This window comes from Hyperoodon ampullatus (assembly GCF_949752795.1).
Source record: "Hyperoodon ampullatus genome assembly, chromosome: 14".
NCBI lineage: Eukaryota > Metazoa > Chordata > Mammalia > Artiodactyla > Ziphiidae > Hyperoodon > Hyperoodon ampullatus.
In genome coordinates this window covers 43,275,781-43,293,768 of record NC_136927.1, presented here as the reverse complement: position 1 = coordinate 43,293,768, position 17,988 = coordinate 43,275,781, and the positions used below count along the sequence as shown (strand labels likewise).

General features: G+C 56.2%; 1 protein-coding gene across 1 annotated transcript; it reads left to right on the top strand.

The window, feature by feature from the left end:
- Positions 1-1,851: 1,851 nt before the first annotated feature.
- On the top strand, positions 1,852-17,852 carry ATP2A1 (ATPase sarcoplasmic/endoplasmic reticulum Ca2+ transporting 1; the record flags this gene model as incomplete). The annotated part of the gene is made up of 22 exons (XM_079719916.1): positions 1,852-1,969; positions 2,290-2,307; positions 2,643-2,725; positions 4,115-4,219; positions 4,911-5,049; positions 6,976-7,056; positions 7,943-8,028; positions 8,180-8,477; positions 8,670-8,836; positions 11,659-11,747; positions 12,011-12,113; positions 12,362-12,493; positions 13,775-13,897; positions 14,023-14,241; positions 14,905-15,240; positions 15,438-15,658; positions 15,760-15,962; positions 16,157-16,242; positions 16,338-16,471; positions 16,584-16,701; positions 16,864-16,981; positions 17,755-17,852. The coding sequence occupies 22 exons, from the start codon at positions 1,852-1,854 to the stop codon at positions 17,778-17,780; spliced, it is 3,003 nt and encodes a 1,000-aa protein (XP_079576042.1). The 3' UTR covers positions 17,781-17,852.
- Positions 17,853-17,988: the final 136 nt, after the last annotated feature.

Here is a 17,988-nt window from a genome sequence, read left to right as displayed (position 1 = left end):
GTCTCCTATGCCATTGTCTGCTTAGGAACTTGAGTGCCAGACAGCGAAGCGACCTTGAGAACCCTTTCAGTGGCCTATACCCCTCACTGTTCATTTCAGGAAACTGAGGCCTAGATGGAGGAAGGACTTGAGGCCAAGGCCATAAGCCTGCTTCCTCTCACTGACCTCTCACCATTCTCTCATTCAGCCTTTCTCCTCTCTGCCCTCCTTTCCTCCCCTGCCCATACCCCATGGTACCCTCTTGTCTGTTCCTCCCGCAGCTGGTAGTAACCAAGAGACGCCCCTATCCCAGAGCAGGGATGGGGGTGGGGTGTTCAGAGCAGCTGCTTCTCTGAGGAAGCTGATACTGAGGCCAGCCGCTCAGCAACAGCTTGTGGCTTTGCACCCAGCCCTGAGCCCCCACCCACCTGGCTGCTGCATGCCAGCTCCCTTTTCCCCACTGCTCCTCAGACTTCCCTCTGACCCTGGCAGCCCTATCTCTATCCCCCCAGCTATGACTGTCCTTATTTCCCCTAGACCTGTCCCCATCAATCTGCCCGCCGTCCATTCCTTTGGTCTGGAGCCTCTGCTTTATCCAGCTTCCCCGAGCCCCTTCCCTTAATGTCCCTTCCCTCAGCCCTCTGCCGACAGGGTATGCCCAGGGTATGCCTGAGCACACAGCTCCGATCCTCACTCCCTTTGAGGACAGCTACTTCAGGGCCAGGGCGGAGTGCAACCACACGCCACGTGGGGTCTGCCATGTAGACCCCGTGGGTTAAAGAGAGCACAGTGTGGGATGAGGTGACCCTTATTCCATGACTTGGGGTGACCCCTGCCCCCATTCTGAAACATTGATCCCTCTCCCTCTGCCATCAGCACATTCTGTAGGCTCATGGGTTACCCGGCTGCCTGGGTATTCCATTTTCTTGGTGGGGGGCATTCCCTGTCAGGGTGTGGGGCCCTGAAGGCTCTGTTCCCAGTGGCTGAGTTAGAGCGATGGGGAGGGGGGGTTTACGGGAGAGACAGGCAGTCCTGGCTTTGCTCACCAGGGCCTGGACACTAAATCCCTTGTTGATGGCTGCGGCATCCCCTCCCTAGGGTAGGGTTACCATCTTCTGCCCTGTCCCCTTGACCCTCTCCCCTCCCTACTTCCCCTTGTCCCTCTAGAGCCACTTCCTCTGGCCCCCAAGGGATGTTCTCCCCCTTTTCAATCCCCTGAGGGTTGGAGTATCTCTGCTGCCCTTTCAACAAGGTAAGTGAGAAAGGAGGAGACTGGGGCAGTAGAAACAGGCAGGTTCAGGGGGATGAGACGGGAAGGGGACACGAGGAAAGGGAATGGTGAAGGCCTGAGAGGAGAAGTGGGCTTAAGGGAAGAACTGGAAGGGGTGAGGCTGGAACAGGAAATTCAGTGCAGCTGAAGAAGTCGAGGCAATTGGGGGAGGGCTCAGTAGCAGAAGACAGAAAGTGAAGTCTCTGCCCCCCCTTCCCTGGGGCTGGGGCCACCTTAGCTTCCCTCATGAGTGACATCTCAGGCTGCAGCCCCACTGTTCCCCCTCTGTCAGCAGAAATCTCTCTCTCTTCTGACCCCTCCTGCTAGAGTCTCAGCCAGCCAATCCCTGATCTGGGGGAGGGGGGAGCCTGGCCCCCCCCACTCCCTCATAAGGACCAGCTGGGGGCTGGGGCGGGTGGCTGGCTGCTGCAAGTGGAACGGGGGTCGGAGCTTCGTGGAGGAAAGAATAACTCGGGGGTGCAGGAGAGAAAAAGGAAGAAACCCAGACAAACAGGCAGGTGGACACACTGAAGAAGGCCCCTGACGTGTGAGAACCCCCCAGAAGGAACACACCGCCCCCTGGCCCCCAGGAAGGGAGCACAATGGAGGCTGCACACTCCAAGACCACAGAAGAATGTTTGGCTCATTTTGGGGTGAGCGAAACTACAGGCCTTACCCCGGACCAAGTTAAGCGGCATCTGGAGAAATACGGCCACAATGGTAAGTGTCCCTTGATGGACACACACACACACACACACACACACACACACACAGACTCACAAACACACTGGAGCCTCTCCCTCCAGGGTATCTTAGGGAAGAGGTAGGACATGGTCCAATGACTGCAAGGGAGGGGAGGATACTGAGAAAACAGGGTCCCTGAGACCCTGATTTTGGGGAAGTTTTATGGGATAACCCTGGTGAATCTCAGCTGCCCTTTTGGTGGCCTGATTCTCTTACCTTAGCCACAAAGTCCTCGGTGGGCGGCATTAGACTGAACGCCAAATGAATATGTCCTTTTCTTCTTTTTCCCTGGGCAGAGCTCCCTGCCGAGGAAGGTAAGTTACTGGAAGCCCTGAGCTCTCATAAATGACACCTCCTCCCCTCTGTGCCCCACTCCCTTCTCCCTGCCCTGCCCTTCCAACTCCTGGGGCAATTGTTCCTCCCCAAAGGTTAGAGTCTGGCTGGGGGCAGAAGTTTCCAGGCACTTTCTCCTTGAGGCATCCAGTCCTTGAACAACTGCCCACCACTTTGAGGAGCCTGTTTCTGGACTCCGGGCCAGCTCCTCTCAGCCCTTTTCTCAGTACCAAATGGCCTGCCTGCACCTGGAGTCCCAGCCGTTCATCCGTTAGACCTTAACCCCGGGGGCCCCTCCCCTTGCCTCTTCCCTCAGGGAAGACCCTGTGGGAGTTGGTGCTAGAGCAGTTTGAAGACCTCCTGGTGCGGATCCTTCTCCTGGCCGCCTGCATTTCCTTTGTAAGTGTGGGAGGGCATCTGGGGGCAGGCTGGGAGTGTGGGTTGGGGGGATCTGGAGAGTCTGCTGGCGGGCAGCTCCAAATCATCGGCTCCTGTAGACCAAGCATTCAGCATCCTTTTCTACAGACCAGAAATGAGGGAGGTGGGGTGACGCTGATTTGTATACTCCTCTGTCCTCCCCCACACCCCGCAGGCAGGTTTTATTTTAAGCTTTAAGGGTGTTCTCAGCCAAAACACTGAAGTTAAGCCGCCCCCGGAGCTTCAAGGGCTCCGAGGGCTCGGGTTACCCCCCGAGCGCTGGGCTCCGCAGCTCCGAGGCTGCTGCTGTTCCCAGGCCACCGCTGCTCCCAGCATGCCCCGGGGGCGCACGCACTGCTCCACCAATCCCGGGGCACCCTGACGCCCCCTGCCCCGCCCTCCTGACGCTGATTGGTCGAGGCAGAGACTCCCCTCGTAGAGGCGGGAAAGAGCTGCTGGTGCGAGGGTGACTCCAAAGAACCAGAGCCGCTCCTGTCTCGGCCTCACCTCCCCACTCACCCCATCAGGGCTAGAACTCCCAGGATCCCCTTCATCACCTACCTGGCCTGACCCTCCCCTTCCCCCTCACAGCCTCAGGGCTGCCCCCACCGGGTCTCAAGGCCCTGCCACCTCTCCTGTCCTGGAGATCCCCTCCGCACCCACCATCCCAGCAGGCCGGCCTACGTTTTGGAGTTTCTTCCTTAACATCTTAGTGGTCCTGGAAGACAAGACTCTGGAGGCAAAAAAGTCTCCCTGTCCCCTGATGTCTTTAGTGGAGGCCCCTTGGGCCCCTGAGTGCTAGCTGGCAGGGCCTCACTTCTCCCTTCTCAGATTTGCTCCTTGACATTTGCCTGAGGCTGTTGCCTGGCAGAGGCAACAGCTGGGGTGGGGTGTGCACAGGAGGCCCCGTAACACTATCCCCCACTCCTGCTCCCTCTTGAAATTGGAGCTCCCCTGCCTAGGGCTGTTGGGGGAGGGCCGTGTGTGGGCCAGGCGCCTGCGAGGACCACAGGGTTTTTCCTACTGAGTTTTGGCTCCCGGGGGATGGATGTGGCTGCGGGGGTAGTTGGCCTGGGTGTCCCCTGAGCTTCGTTTACAAGCCAGTAACTTGGTCAGGGAAACCTGAAGCATTCCCAGTTAATCCCCTAGCTGCGCATGTCTGTGCGGCCTGCACCCGCTGAATAACAGTGGTGGCCGCGCTTATGTGAGTTCGAGCTGTGGAGCACGTAGACCCTTAAAGGGATGTGGGGCTGCAGTGCCCCCATGATGCCCTGCCCCGTTTGCTCCTGCACATGTTCTCACCTCCATTTCCTCTCCTTACTCACTTGAGGGGCTTTAGTACCTGTTATTCTCCCTTCCCTTGCTCCCCAGGTGCTGGCCTGGTTTGAGGAAGGTGAAGAGACCATCACCGCCTTCGTTGAACCCTTTGTCATCCTCTTGATCCTCATTGCCAATGCCATCGTGGGGGTTTGGCAGGTTAGCTTTGACCCCGCCTCTTTCCTTCACATCCTGACACTGGACATGAGGCCAGCCTCCCTCCCTGTCTCCTTCTCCTCCATCACTTACCCTGGGCTTGCCTTGTTCTGAATTGGGCAAAAGGACCAGAATGTTGGAAAGAGGCAGGACACTGGTGTTCCCACTGTCACTTGCTGGTTTTACAACCCTGGGCAGGTTCCTTCATCTCTCTGAGTCTCAGTTTCCTCATCCATAAAATGGGGCTCATAATCCTATCCCTCAGAGTTGTGGTGAAATTTAACAAGATGATGAGTGTGAAAGTGCCCAGCCCTGTGTCTGGCGTAAAGGAGGATCTCAGTAAATGCTAGTTTGATGTACTTCTTTCTCTTACCTTATACCACCCTCTGCTTTTCCTGTCCGCTGCTTTCTGATTGTCTTTGATTCTCCTTCCTTCTCTCCCCCAAACCCCCTTACCTGTTCTCAGCTGTGGGTGATGGTTTCCTTAACCGTCATGTGGGGTTTGTCTGCTCCCCTGGGCCAGGAGCCAGGACTGCATAACCTGCCTCCTTCTCTGTGATGTCCCTACTTCCCCCAGGACTCTGGCCCCTGCTCCTCCATCCCTACACCTCCCCATCCTCCCTGACCAGTCCTCTGTCATTCCACGACCTTCCTCCCTCTTCTGACCCTCCTCTCCTCAACCCTGTCCCCCCAGGAAAGGAATGCAGAGAATGCCATTGAGGCTCTGAAGGAATATGAACCGGAGATGGGGAAGGTCTACCGGGCTGACCGCAAGTCAGTGCAAAGGATCAAGGCTCGGGACATTGTCCCCGGAGACATCGTGGAGGTGGCTGGTGAGTGATGGGGACGAGTGGTCCAGGATGGGTTCGAGGTCAAGAAGATGTGCATGTTGGGGGCTGGTCAGGCCCTGATCCCCAGTGTCCAGGAGGTAGCCAGGATGGTGGAGTCTCTGCTTCTCCTTCCCAGACTCCTCAGGAGGTCACCCCAGGGCACTGTGGCCACAGCACCCCCTCTCCATCAGAGTCTCAGCAGGAACAGCCAGTCCTGTCCCTGACGCTGCAGACAGACCCCTGCTCCCCCTCCTCTCACCCAGCACTTGCAAGTAACAGGTGGAACCCAGTCCCTGCCAATGTCCCTGTCTCCACCCCTCTCCTGAGGCCTGGCTTCCCTCTCCTTCCACCCACCCCTAAGCTTGGTCAGCTTTAAATCTTGACCTCTCAGTGCCCTTGAGGCTTCTCAAAGGGGAAGGAGCAAGGGTAGAAGGGAGGAGGGGGGCCGGAGGCTCAAGCCCCCGACCATGTAAGGGAAACTCAGGCCCCAGCAGAGAGCACGGGACTGGGAGGAGGGGAGCTCAAGGAGGGCCCCGCCTCTCTGGTGAGGGACACTTAATGCCTGACCAGGGAGGGGTGGGGGCCGGGAGGCTAAGATTACTGGAATTCTGCCCCCTTCAGCGGTTTTTATATTTGCCCTGTGCAGGCCTTCCCACGTCTCCAGGCCCCTGGCATAGGAAGATGTGTCTTTCTAGGCCTACTTCCCTCCACCAGATACCCAAGTCCCCACCCTGGGAAGCTTGGTGACAGGGAGGGCGGGTGGGCTGAAGACTCTGGTGCCCCATCACAGGGCCGTCCTGCCACGGCGACAGTTTGGAGTCAGTGCCATGAGTGTCTATAAATATCGCTTCAGTTTGGGTGACAGGGTGTCCCGCCCAACTCCATTGCCGACCTCCCCACTCCTCCATCAGCTTCCTCTGGCACCGGAGGAGGAACCTTGAGGACAGGCAAAGGAAAGCAGTCAAACCCCATCCCCAGGACCATCCTTGGGACCAGGCGGGATGAGGCCGGGAGGCAGTTGGCTTCCTTGGAGGCCTCTAAGTCTGATGGGGCATCTGCCATGTTCCCCAGGAAGTTTCCTGTGTGGACCCCCTCCTTCTGTGCACATCCCTTGCCCTCCCGCCTCCCTGTTTTCTCAGCTCTCTGGTGTGTATGGCTTCCCCCACGCCCCCCAGAGCCTTGTTTCCTGCAGACTCCCCTTCTCTCCTGCCGTCTCCCCAGCTCACTCACTGTGGCTTCCTGCCTTTCCCAGATACTCAGACCAGGGCCCGGCAGGCTTCTGATGTGCGTCCCGTCCCTGCCCTGTGGACCTGCCAGGGCTGCACCCTCTGCCTCTGCTGCTCCGCTGCTCCACTCTCTCCGCCTGCGTCTGTCCTCACACTTGCCTCTCCTGCTTTTCACTCCACCTTTTGTCTGGGTTGACATTGATTTTCTCAATTCGCATATACTTTCCTCCTGTTTCTTGCTGCCTTCTCCGGCTGCTCCACTTTGTTCCCCGCCACGACGCGGGTCTATGAGACTTTTACCCTATTTTCTCTAGTTCTCTTCTTGCTTGTCCCTCCTCACCTTTCTCCCTCGTGTTTCCCTCTCTGTTTTGCTCTCTCCCGGCCTCAGTTTTAGTTTCTCATTAGATGGCAGGATTGTCCCTGATTTTCCCTGTGTCATTCAGGGTACATTTATTGAGCACATACTGTGTGCCCAGACCTCCCCTCGCCAGGCTCAGAGCCTGGTAGGGAGGAAAACATTCAGCAGGGAGGACAATTGGAGTGAGTGTTAGAGGGAGATGCTTGCTTGGGTGACAGGAGCACAGCCCGGGTGACCTCCCTGAGACCTGAAGGATGAGGTGAGGTCATCAAAGACTGGGTTTTTCTTAGGAAGAAAGAAAACTCCCATCTCAACTGACTTCACTCTCCTCTCGTCTCTCCACAGTGGGGGACAAAGTCCCTGCAGATATCCGAATCCTCACCATCAAGTCCACCACCCTCCGGGTCGACCAGTCCATCCTGACAGGTCTGCTGGCCAGGGTCAGGGGATGAATCAAAGGGGAGGGGGATGAGGATTTGATGAGGGAAGAGCTGAGTGGACAGACAGGGATGAAAGGGGACCCTCAGCAGTAGGGCCCCCCTCCTGGCCCCATAGTGGCAGCGACATCAGCCCTGCTCAGCTTTGCCCACTGCCTAAGCCTGGAACACAAGGGGTCATGGGAAATGGCGGGATGTTTGTCCCCATTTCCAGATGGCCATCAACCCGTCCCTTCCACATGGACATACGGACACGCTCACCCAGAGAAATATCCTGCCTCCTCAGAAGCCCCCAACTGAAGAAGCAGAGATTCTGGGATAGGATGCAGGGTTCAGATACACTTAAAACCTCAGCTGCTTCTCCTTTTGTCCTGGGAGAGAGAGGGTGAAGAGCCAGTGAGCATGCTCCGTGGTCCAAGGAGGCAGGGTGGGCTGGCCCAGGGTGATTGCCTGAGCTCCTGCCATTCAGGTGAAGGAGGCAAGGTCCCAAGGGTGGGGGTCTCTCCCTCCCAGGAACGTGCTCTCCAGTTGACTGCGCACTTCCACGTACGTCAGCTTGTTTGACTTTCACCAAGACCTTGCTCTGAAGTGTACGCATCCTTGTCCCCATTTTACAGAAGAGCAAACCAAGGCTAAGTGATCCAAAGCCATGCTGCTTGTGAGTGGTCAGGCTGGGACTGGGGTCAAGGTCTTTTCACTCTAAGTGCAGTGGGTTTCCCATCTGCCTCCAGGGCCTTCTTCCAGAGTCCAGACTTCCTCCAGGATTGTTGCTTGGTCCTTACCAGGCCCTGTCCCACCAAGCAGAGAGTTAGGGGGGAGAAGTATGGGAGAACGACATGACGTCATCTGAAAACCCCTCTGCCCCGTCTCCACAGGCGAGTCTGTCTCTGTCATCAAGCACACAGAACCTGTTCCCGACCCCCGAGCTGTCAACCAGGATAAGAAGAACATGCTTTTCTCGGTGAGGCTTCCAGGGCCAGCTGTCGCGCGCTCAAGCCGGGGGCCCTGGTCTGGGAGAGACATGGCGGTGTGGGAAGAGATGAGACCCACAGCTGGGGGGATGCGGCACGAGGGGCATCATCTGGCTCCCTGCCTCTTCTTCCCCCTCCAAGGGCACCAACATTGCAGCCGGTAAGGCCATAGGCATCGTGGTCTCTACTGGTGTGAACACTGAGATTGGGAAGATCCGTGACCAAATGGCCGCCACAGAGCAGGACAAGACCCCTCTGCAGCAGAAGCTGGATGAGTTTGGGGAGCAGCTCTCCAAGGTCATCTCCCTCATCTGCGTGGCCGTGTGGCTCATCAACATTGGCCACTTCAACGATCCCATCCATGGGGGCTCCTGGATCCGTGGTGCCATCTACTACTTTAAGATTGCCGTGGCCCTTGCTGTGGCTGCAATCCCAGAAGGTAGGGCAACCTCTCTTTTTCCTCCCATTTGCTAATCTCATCTGCAGAGATCCTTTATCCAAATAAGGTAACATTGACGAGTTCCAGGGATTGGGACCCGATATCTTTGGGAGCTGCTCTTCAGCCTAGCCCACTAGGTCTCCCTCCCTCCCCCAGTATCGTTCCCTCACCCCCTCTCCTTTCTCGCCACAGGCCTTCCTGCAGTCATCACCACCTGCCTGGCCCTGGGCACCCGCCGGATGGCAAAGAAGAACGCAATTGTGAGGAGCCTGCCCTCCGTGGAGACGCTGGGCTGCACCTCTGTCATCTGTTCCGACAAGACAGGCACCCTCACCACGAACCAGATGTCTGTCTGCAAGGTCAGGGAAGGGTGGCAACTCCCACTTAGATGGGAGGTGAAATGAGCCCCCAAAGTTGTGGTTACCCCTTCATCATGGGTAGCTTTTCATTTTGGCCTGAGAAAGAAATGCTTAGATGGCACAGAGAGTGCCATCCTGCCAGCTATGAGAGGGAGCAGAGAAGCCCCCTGGCCCAGGCAGGCAGCTCCCTGCAGCCTCCGTCCGTGTGCTAGATGCTGCCCTGTGTTATCTCTAATCCTCCACAGCAGCCCTTCAGGGGAAGGTCTTGTTTACCCAGTTTTCCCGAGGAGGAAACTGAGGCTCTAGGAGATTCAGTGCACAGTTAATAAGGAGCAGAATTGAGTTTCAAACCCAAGTCCATCTGGCCCTAGAGTGCCTGCCTGTGCACAGACTACCCTCCAGAGAGGGCATCCATGACAGGGCCTGGGACGCCCAGCCACACGAATCCTGAACAGCATTTCCTGAACCAGGGCCCTTGGTCTTTTCCGTGCCTTGGACTCTTTTTTTTTTATATATATATAAATTTATTTATTTGTTTATTTATTTTTGGTTGCATTGGGTCTTCATTGCTGCGCGTGGGCTTTCTCTAGTTGTGGAGAGCAGGGGCTACTCTTCGTTGCGGTGCGTGAGCTTCTCATTGCGGTGGCTTCTCTTGTTGTGGAGCACAGGCTCTAGGCTCACGGGCTTCAGTAGTTGTGGCACACAGGCTCAGTAGTTGTGGCTCGTGGGCTCTAGAGCGCAGGCTCAGTAGTTGTGGCGCATGGGCTTAGTTGCTCTGTGGCATGTGGGATCTTCCCGGACCAGGGCGGGAATCCATGTCCCCTGCACTGGCAGGCGGATTCTTAACCACTGTGCCACCAGGGAAGTCCCGCCTTGGACTCTTTGGCAGTCTGGATATCTACATTTAATATTTTCAATGTATAAAATAAAACGCACAGGATTCTGTTTCTAAAATACATCGGATTGGGAATTCCCTGGTGGTCCAGTGGTTAGGACTTGGTGCTTTCACTGCCGTGAGCCCGGGTTCGATCCCTGGTCAGGGAACTAAGATTCTGCTAGCCACACAGCGTGGCCAAAAACATAAATTAAATAAAATACATTGGACTGGGCTTCCCTGGTGGTGCAGTGGTTAAGAATCTGCCTGCCGATGCAGGGGACATGGGTTCAAGCCCTGGTCCAGGAAGATCCCACATGCTGCTGAGCAGCTAAGCCAGTGCGCCACAACTACTGAGCCTGCACTCTACAGCCCGTGAGCCACAACTACTGATCACACGTGCCGCAACTACTGAAGCCCACGCGCCTAGAGCCCGTGCTCCTCAACAAGAGAAGCCACCGCAATGAGAAGCCCACGCACCACAACGAAGAGTAGCCCCTGCTCTCCGCAACTAGAGAGAAGCCCGAGCGCAGCAATGAAGACCCAACGCAGCCAAAAAAAAAAAAAAAAAAGATAATAAAATAAATAAATTAAAAACAAACTACGCATTTAAAAAATAAATAAATTGAGTGTCTCTATTAAAAAAAATACATTGGATTACAGAGGAAACCAATGACTGAAATACAGCAGTCAAGATATTTTAAAAACAGATTTGTACGTATAGCTGATTCACTTTGTTATACAGCAGAAACTAACACAACATTGTAAAGCAATTATACTCCAATAAAGATGTGAAAAAAAACACACAGATTTGTGATTTGGTAAAACATATGCTTCTTTATTAATGTATTAAGTAGCAAGTCCAGCAGTGGGTCTCATAATTGCCATAACGCGGAAGCGGTGATGAGCGTAAATGCTATTTTGAGAGCCCTGCAACAATACAATGTGACAAGAGAGTATTTGTGATTATATTGGTGACCAAGTCACAGGTTTTGCTAATATTAAAGTGGTCCATCGCCCCCATTCATAGTTGGATGGAAATGCTAAATGTCAGAGAGAAAATAAAAGATGTAATTTTTGTTTCGCCATCAAAGTTCACAGACCCCCTTGGTCTGGGGTGTCATCCATGGACCCCAGGCAAAGGACCCCTGACCTAAACAGAATTCTCTGGAATAGCATGTTTGTGAAATAGAAATTGGTGTCCTAAGAATCAAGGGTTGTGTGGTCAGACCAGGCCGAGAAAGGCTGTACCACATGCCTGTTGGCATTTGAAAGCCTCGGAGAAGGCTGACCATAGAGAGGGTGGATTTCACTCAGTTTAAACGAGTTTCCCAAACTTACCTGGCCACAGAACCATTTTATCCTGGAGCACGTCTTAAGCCCCATCCCTTCCACGCGTGCTCTGGCTCAGAGTGGGCTTCTCCCCTCTGCTCTGGGTCATCTACATCCCTCCAAAGCACAGGCTTCAAAGCCAGACCACTGGTCTTCTGTCATGTTTCATAGAAATGAATTAATTGCCCACATTTGAAAAGTCGAGGGACAGCATAGGAAAATAACCTGAATTTCTAATTCTTCCTGCAAAACTGGAAGATCTGGCCACAAGAGGCTGGAGCTGTAGATGGGCCATGTACTGACAGGTAGACTGGTGGCCACCACACCTTGTGATGCACGTCTTATTTTACTAATTGATCTGGAAGAACCTGCAGCATGGCCTTTTGTTTTAAGGCCATGAACACAGAACACAGAATGATTTGCAAGGGAGTGGTGTGAGAGGGGAGGAAAAGGGAGGAAAAGGGAAGGACGAATCAGGGGATGATGGTGGGAAGTTGGGTAAGTCCGTGCAGATGGCCGGGTAGAGGGACACTTGGGGCACGGGCCCCCTCGGTGAGGACTGCCTTCAGGGATGGGGAGAGTTAAACATCTGTGTGCATGCCCTTCTCCTCTGCAGATGTTCATCGTCGACAAGGTGGAAGGGGACATCTGCCTTCTGAACAAGTTCTCTATCACTGGCTCCACTTATGCTCCAGAAGGAGAGGTGTAAGTTCCCCCAAAGTCGTCTTCCCAGTTCCTCGTGCCCCTCCCCACCACACACACGCACACACATATCCTCTCTCCCTGGGGCCTCCCTCTAGTTTTGTCTTCCTGTTTCTCTCTTGTTCCTTCCCCAACCTTATTCTCTCCCACCTGATCTCCAAGTTGGTTGCCATCTCCTTGCTGCATTCCCCATGCTCTCTCTGCATCTCATTCCCTATCTTCTCTACCTGTCTCTTTCCCTTCCTTCCTCCCCACCCGGCTGCCAGCTTGAAGAATGATAAGCCAGTCCGGACAGGGCAGTATGATGGGCTGGTGGAGCTAGCCACCATTTGTGCCCTCTGCAATGACTCCTCCTTGGACTTCAATGAGGTAACCTGTCCACTCCTGAAGCCGCCCCTCCTTCCCCCTCCAGCTGGCTCAGAGTCCAGGCCTCCTTGACAGGCCGCAAGGAAGGGCTCAGGGGTAGGGGGTCCCTTGTACCAAGCCCTCTCCTGGGTGTAAGGGGAAGAGAGTGGCTTGCTCCCTTCCCGTTCTAGGTGGAAGGTGGGCATGATAGATGGGAGCACGGGGCTGGGAGCCCAGGGCACCTACTTCCTCTTCCTCCTGTGCCCTCTCAGGCCAAAGGTGCTTATGAGAAGGTGGGTGAGGCCACCGAGACAGCACTCACCACCCTGGTGGAGAAGATGAATGTATTCAACACTGAACTGAGAAACCTCTCAAAGGTGGAGAGGGCCAACGCCTGCAACTTGGTGAGTCTAGGCACTCCCTCCCACGGTCCTTCTCCAGCCCAGACTACACAGGCCAGGACCTAAGGAACCTCAGGAGACAGCGCCCCCCACCCCCACCCGGGTCAGGCTGGTCAGGGCCTTGTGCCCCATGCTGGGACCCAGCCAGCACAGGCAGAGAGCCTCTCCACAGCTTTCCTTGGCAAGGCTGACTCGGGGTAGGACCTACCGCACCTGAACTTACACTGCTCTTCCTGGTGCCCAGTTGCAGCATCCCTGGAAGAATTTAAGATCACTTTTCCTGTCGTGTCCCTAGTTGAAAGGGACAGAGCTGGACACAGAAACCACAAGTGACCCATCCTGGGACAGCCCCAATTTAAACTATTACCCACTGTCTCTAGAAACACACTTGTTTTTATCAGATCACAAGACCTGATTTAGGATTTGGGAAATATGACTGCCTCATATGCCTCTGCTTCCCTGTGTCCAGGTGAACAAGCCCAATTCTGTGACTATCACTCCAAGTTCTTGCTATTAATATTTACTGAATGTCTATATTGAATTCCTCTGGGGTATTATATTCCCCACACGGCTCATTCCTTTTTTTTTTTCATATAGGCAAGATGCTCATTGCTGCTTTATTTAATATGACAAAAATAATGAAAACAACCTAAGTATTTATCAATACAGGATTCATCTTAAAAATTTACAAATGATAATAAAAACATCAAATTATTTTTATTTATGGTTTTTATTTTTGTTTTGTGGAGAAACATCTAGAATGCATTTGGCACATTCACTTTTATGGAGTGCTTAGTACTACGTGCCAGGTACCAGCTCTCCATTGTCTAGCAACATATGTCTGTAGACTCACACATGTGGTTGTCTACATTTAAATGATTACCTAAGAGTAAAAACTCAGTTCTTCAGTTGCACTAACCACATTCCCCGGGCTCAGTAGCCGTTGTTCGACTGCACCGTATTGAACCATCCAGACTATTAAACATTCCCATGATCACGGAAGGTTCTATCGGACAGTGCCACACTACGCCATCCTGTTTCTATTGTGCTTTAACCTGAACACAGTAAGACAGTGGCAGCACTAGCCTTGGAATTCTCTCCATTTCTGCTGTAGGCAGCAGACTTAGCTTTATCTCAGACTCAGCTTGGGGTCTGCTCTGACCTCCAGATCCTTTTTGACTATGTTTTAAGGGGTCTGGGACTCTTCCCTTCTAGCATAGCATCATCACTCTTTCTCCACCGGTCTCATATCTGGCCTCTCCCTCCCTGTCTCCTCTCTCCCAGGTGATCCGCCAGCTAATGAAGAAGGAATTCACCCTGGAGTTTTCCCGGGACAGAAAGTCCATGTCTGTCTATTGCTCTCCAGCGAAATCCCGGGCTGCTGTGGGCAACAAAATGTTTGTCAAGGTCAGGAATCCGAGTGCGCCTCAGCCCCCCTTCTTCCCAGTCCTGACCCCTCCTCTCTTCTCCCTGCCCCGCTCACCGTGCACTGGAAGGAACGGTAGTCTCTGAATACTGTTCTGTTCTCCTAGGGTGCCCCAGAGGGGGTCATCGATCGCTGTAACTATGTGCGAGTTGGCACCACTCGGGTGCCCCTGACAGGGCCGGTGAAGGAGACGATTCTGTCGGTAATCAAGGAGTGGGGCACTGGCCGGGACACCCTGCGCTGCCTGGCCCTGGCCACCCGGGACACCCCCCCAAAGCGAGAAGAGATGGTCCTGGAGGACCCTTCCAGGTTCATAGAGTATGAGGTGAGCAGACGGAAGCCTCCCGTTGTCCCAGAGTCACCTGCCTCACCCCCTCCGCCACCCTTGTCATTTCCTACTTCGTCACGGGGCCTAGAATCACAGGACGTTAGAGTTTGAAAGAACATTAGGAATCATCCAGTCCAGGGCTCCTTGGCTTGTGGTCCGTGGACCCATCTGAGATGAGGTGAGGTGCTGGCTCCAGAACAGAAGCCAGCCAGGTCACTGAGTACACTCGGGTTTAGCTGACGTGTTTCCACAGTGAGGTTTTCTAAGGACGTGCATCAACCTGCATCCTGGCACTAGCTCTTTATCTCGGAGTGGACCTGCTCTCTGAATAGCACCAAAGCCCACTCCATTTTACAGAGAGAACATTGTGGCCTGGCAGGTAACACAGATTTGCTCAAAGCTGTAGACCTAGTGAGCAGCCCTGCTGAAAGCAGAAATAACCTCCCTCACTTCCAGTTCAAGTTCTTTCTATGAAAGACACGATCTGCCACCTACAATGGGCCTGGCACTGCCAGGCCTGCAGGCACACATGTGAACATTTCCCACCCCTGAGCTTTGAGGCCCCACTGAGGTTTAAACACCAGGCCCAGGGACCGCTCTCCCCTCAGCTTCCCCCAAGCTTCCTCCTTGACCCTGTCGCTCTCTTCTCTGTCTCCCCAGACGGACCTGACATTCGTTGGCGTGGTGGGCATGCTGGACCCGCCCCGCAAGGAAGTCTCAGGCTCTATCCTCCTGTGCCGTGATGCTGGCATCCGAGTGATCATGATCACGGGGGACAACAAGGGCACAGCCATTGCCATCTGCCGACGAATTGGCATCTTCGAGGAGAACGAGGATGTGGCCGACCGAGCCTACACTGGTCGGGAGTTTGATGACCTGCCCCTGACCACGCAGCGGGAGGCCTGCAAACGTGCCTGCTGCTTTGCCCGCGTGGAGCCCTCCCACAAGTCGAAGATCGTGGAGTATCTGCAGTCCTACGATGAGATCACAGCGATGGTGAGAAGACTGGCATGGGGCGGTCTGCTTAGTGTCTATTGAGATGACCGTCTTGGGGAGCTGGGGACCGATGGAGGACGGGGCTGAGCAGGGGCCCTGGTGAGATGCACGGAGGGGAGGGATTCGGGCCCCGATGGAAGAGTGTCAAGGAGGGTACGAGGAAGGGGCCAGTGCCCACCTTCTCTCCCTCCCCACAGACAGGTGATGGCGTCAATGACGCCCCTGCCCTGAAGAAGGCGGAGATCGGCATTGCCATGGGATCCGGCACCGCCGTGGCCAAGACAGCCTCCGAGATGGTACTAGCTGACGACAACTTCTCCACCATCGTGGCTGCCGTGGAGGAGGGCCGCGCCATCTACAACAACATGAAGCAGTTCATCCGCTACCTCATCTCCTCCAATGTGGGAGAGGTGGTCTGGTGAGCAGCCTGGAAGGGCATCCAGGAGGAACTCGGGGCTGGTGGGGGGTGGCCACAGGCCTGGGAGGCAAGACAGACGTGTGACCTCCTCCTTCTGGCAGCATCTTCCTGACAGCTGCCCTGGGGCTGCCTGAGGCCCTGATCCCCGTGCAGCTGCTGTGGGTGAACCTGGTGACAGACGGGCTCCCGGCCACAGCCCTGGGCTTCAACCCCCCAGACCTGGACATCATGGACCGGCCCCCCCGGAGCCCCAAGGAGCCACTCATCAGTGGCTGGCTCTTCTTCCGCTACATGGCAATTGGGGGTGAGCAGGATGAGACCCCCCCACTCCTTCCCGACCCTCAGGGCTGATCCCCTCTCTGGGACACCAGCTTCCCCACAGCAGCCACTGCAGTGGGCCCTCTTCCTCCAGCGGCTGTTCATGGCCAGGAGGCCCTCTCAACTCCTCCCGTCTCCCCAGCCCTGGGCCCCCAACTCCCATGGTTCTCTCCACCACAGGCTACGTGGGTGCAGCCACAGTGGGAGCAGCAGCCTGGTGGTTCCTATATGCTGAGGACGGGCCTCACATCACCTACAGCCAGCTGGTAGGGCAGCACGGAGGGAGGTGGGAGGAGGCGAGGGGAGGAGGGTGGCGTGGAGGCTTTCTCGGGACCCCGGCTTCTCCCCTCTCCTCCTGCAGACTCACTACATGAAGTGTACGGAGCACAACCCTGACTTTGAGGGTGTGGATTGTGAGGTCTTCGAGGCCCCCGAGCCCATGACCATGGCCTTGTCCGTGCTGGTTACCATCGAGATGTGCAATGCTCTCAACAGGTGGGGTCCGCGCCCCCTCCCCCTGCGGCGTCTGGAGGCCACCCTCCCCCTGCTCACCGCTTCTCTCCCCTTGTGCCTCCACCCCTGGCTCTGCCCGGCCGCCCCCTTGCAGCCTGTCTGAGAACCAGTCGCTCCTGCGAATGCCGCCCTGGGTGAACATCTGGCTGCTGGGCTCCATCTGCCTCTCCATGTCCCTCCACTTCCTCATCCTCTACGTGGACCCTCTGCCGGTGAGCCTTCTTCTGGCCAGGGGCCGCCTGTCCCCCCCACACACAGGGGGCTTCTGCAGGGGTCCGCGACCACGACCCCTGCCAGAGGGAGGAGGGCGGGGTCAGGCTGGCGCAGCGGCGGCTCCTGGGCGCCTTCTCACTGCCCTTCCCGCCTCCTCCCAGATTATCTTCAAGCTGCAGGCCCTGGACCTGCCCCATTGGCTCATGGTCTTCAAGATCTCGTTACCAGTCATCGGGCTCGACGAAATCCTCAAGTTCATTGCCCGGAACTACCTGGAGGGTAAGAGCGCGCCGCCCCCAGCCCTGTCAGCCCCCGGGCCCTGACACAGCCCCTCCCTCCAGGCCACGAAGGCGCCTGCCCCGCTTCCTTGTCAGGTGGGTGAGTTCCCGGGGCCCCAGCAGGCCCCGTGTCCTCCGCCGAGGGGCGCACTCAGCCCCTGCCCCCACTTTGCCGGCTCCTCCGAGCCGGGGGCAGACACGGTCTCCTTGGCACCCCAAAGCCTCCTCAGCCCTCTTGGTCCCCTGCGCCTACCTCCCTCCCTCGATAACGGCTGTCTCTCTGTCCTCTCTGGCCATAGGATAACCCGTTTCCCCCTCCTCCATCTCTCTGAGCCGTGTCACAGGTATCACCCCCCTTCTTGTCCGTGCCCTAGCTGCTGTGCCCCTCTGCCCACACCGTCTCCCTCTTAGGCGGCGCCGGGGTCACGTGCCCTCGCAGCTCCACCTGGAGCCACTGCCGCCGCCGCCGCCACTGCCGCGCTTCCAAGTGGGGCTGGGCTGCTGCCCTTACTCTGCAGGGGCGGCACTACCCGGCCCCCGGGGAACCACTGTCTGCTGGGCTGCGCTGAGCCGCGCTGGCTGGCCGCTGAGCCGTGTGCCGCTGGGGCTGCGGTGGCTGGGGGGAGTGGGGGCTGGGGACACAGGTGAGTGGGGGGTGGCGGGGGCCTCCAGGTGAGTGTGCTGGGGGACTGGGACAGGTAGGGAGCTGGGAGGGACTTCTCATCTCCTGTGCCGCCCCGCCACCAGTCTCATCCTCCCCCCTTCTCCTTCCAGATCCAGAAGATGAAAGAAGGAAGTAACCAGTCCTTTTGCCCTCCCTTCCCCACCCTGATAGTGACGCATCTTCAGCCAGAGCTGTGGCACAGGCCTCCACCACGTGCCCCCCAGCCCGACATTCTTGTTTATAAACGTAATGTCCCCTTCACGTCTCCTCCCCCCTCAGCAACCGCCCCCACCCTTTGCCCTTGTAAAACCTCCCCTCCCCGACCCCGTGGGGCTTGCAGGGAC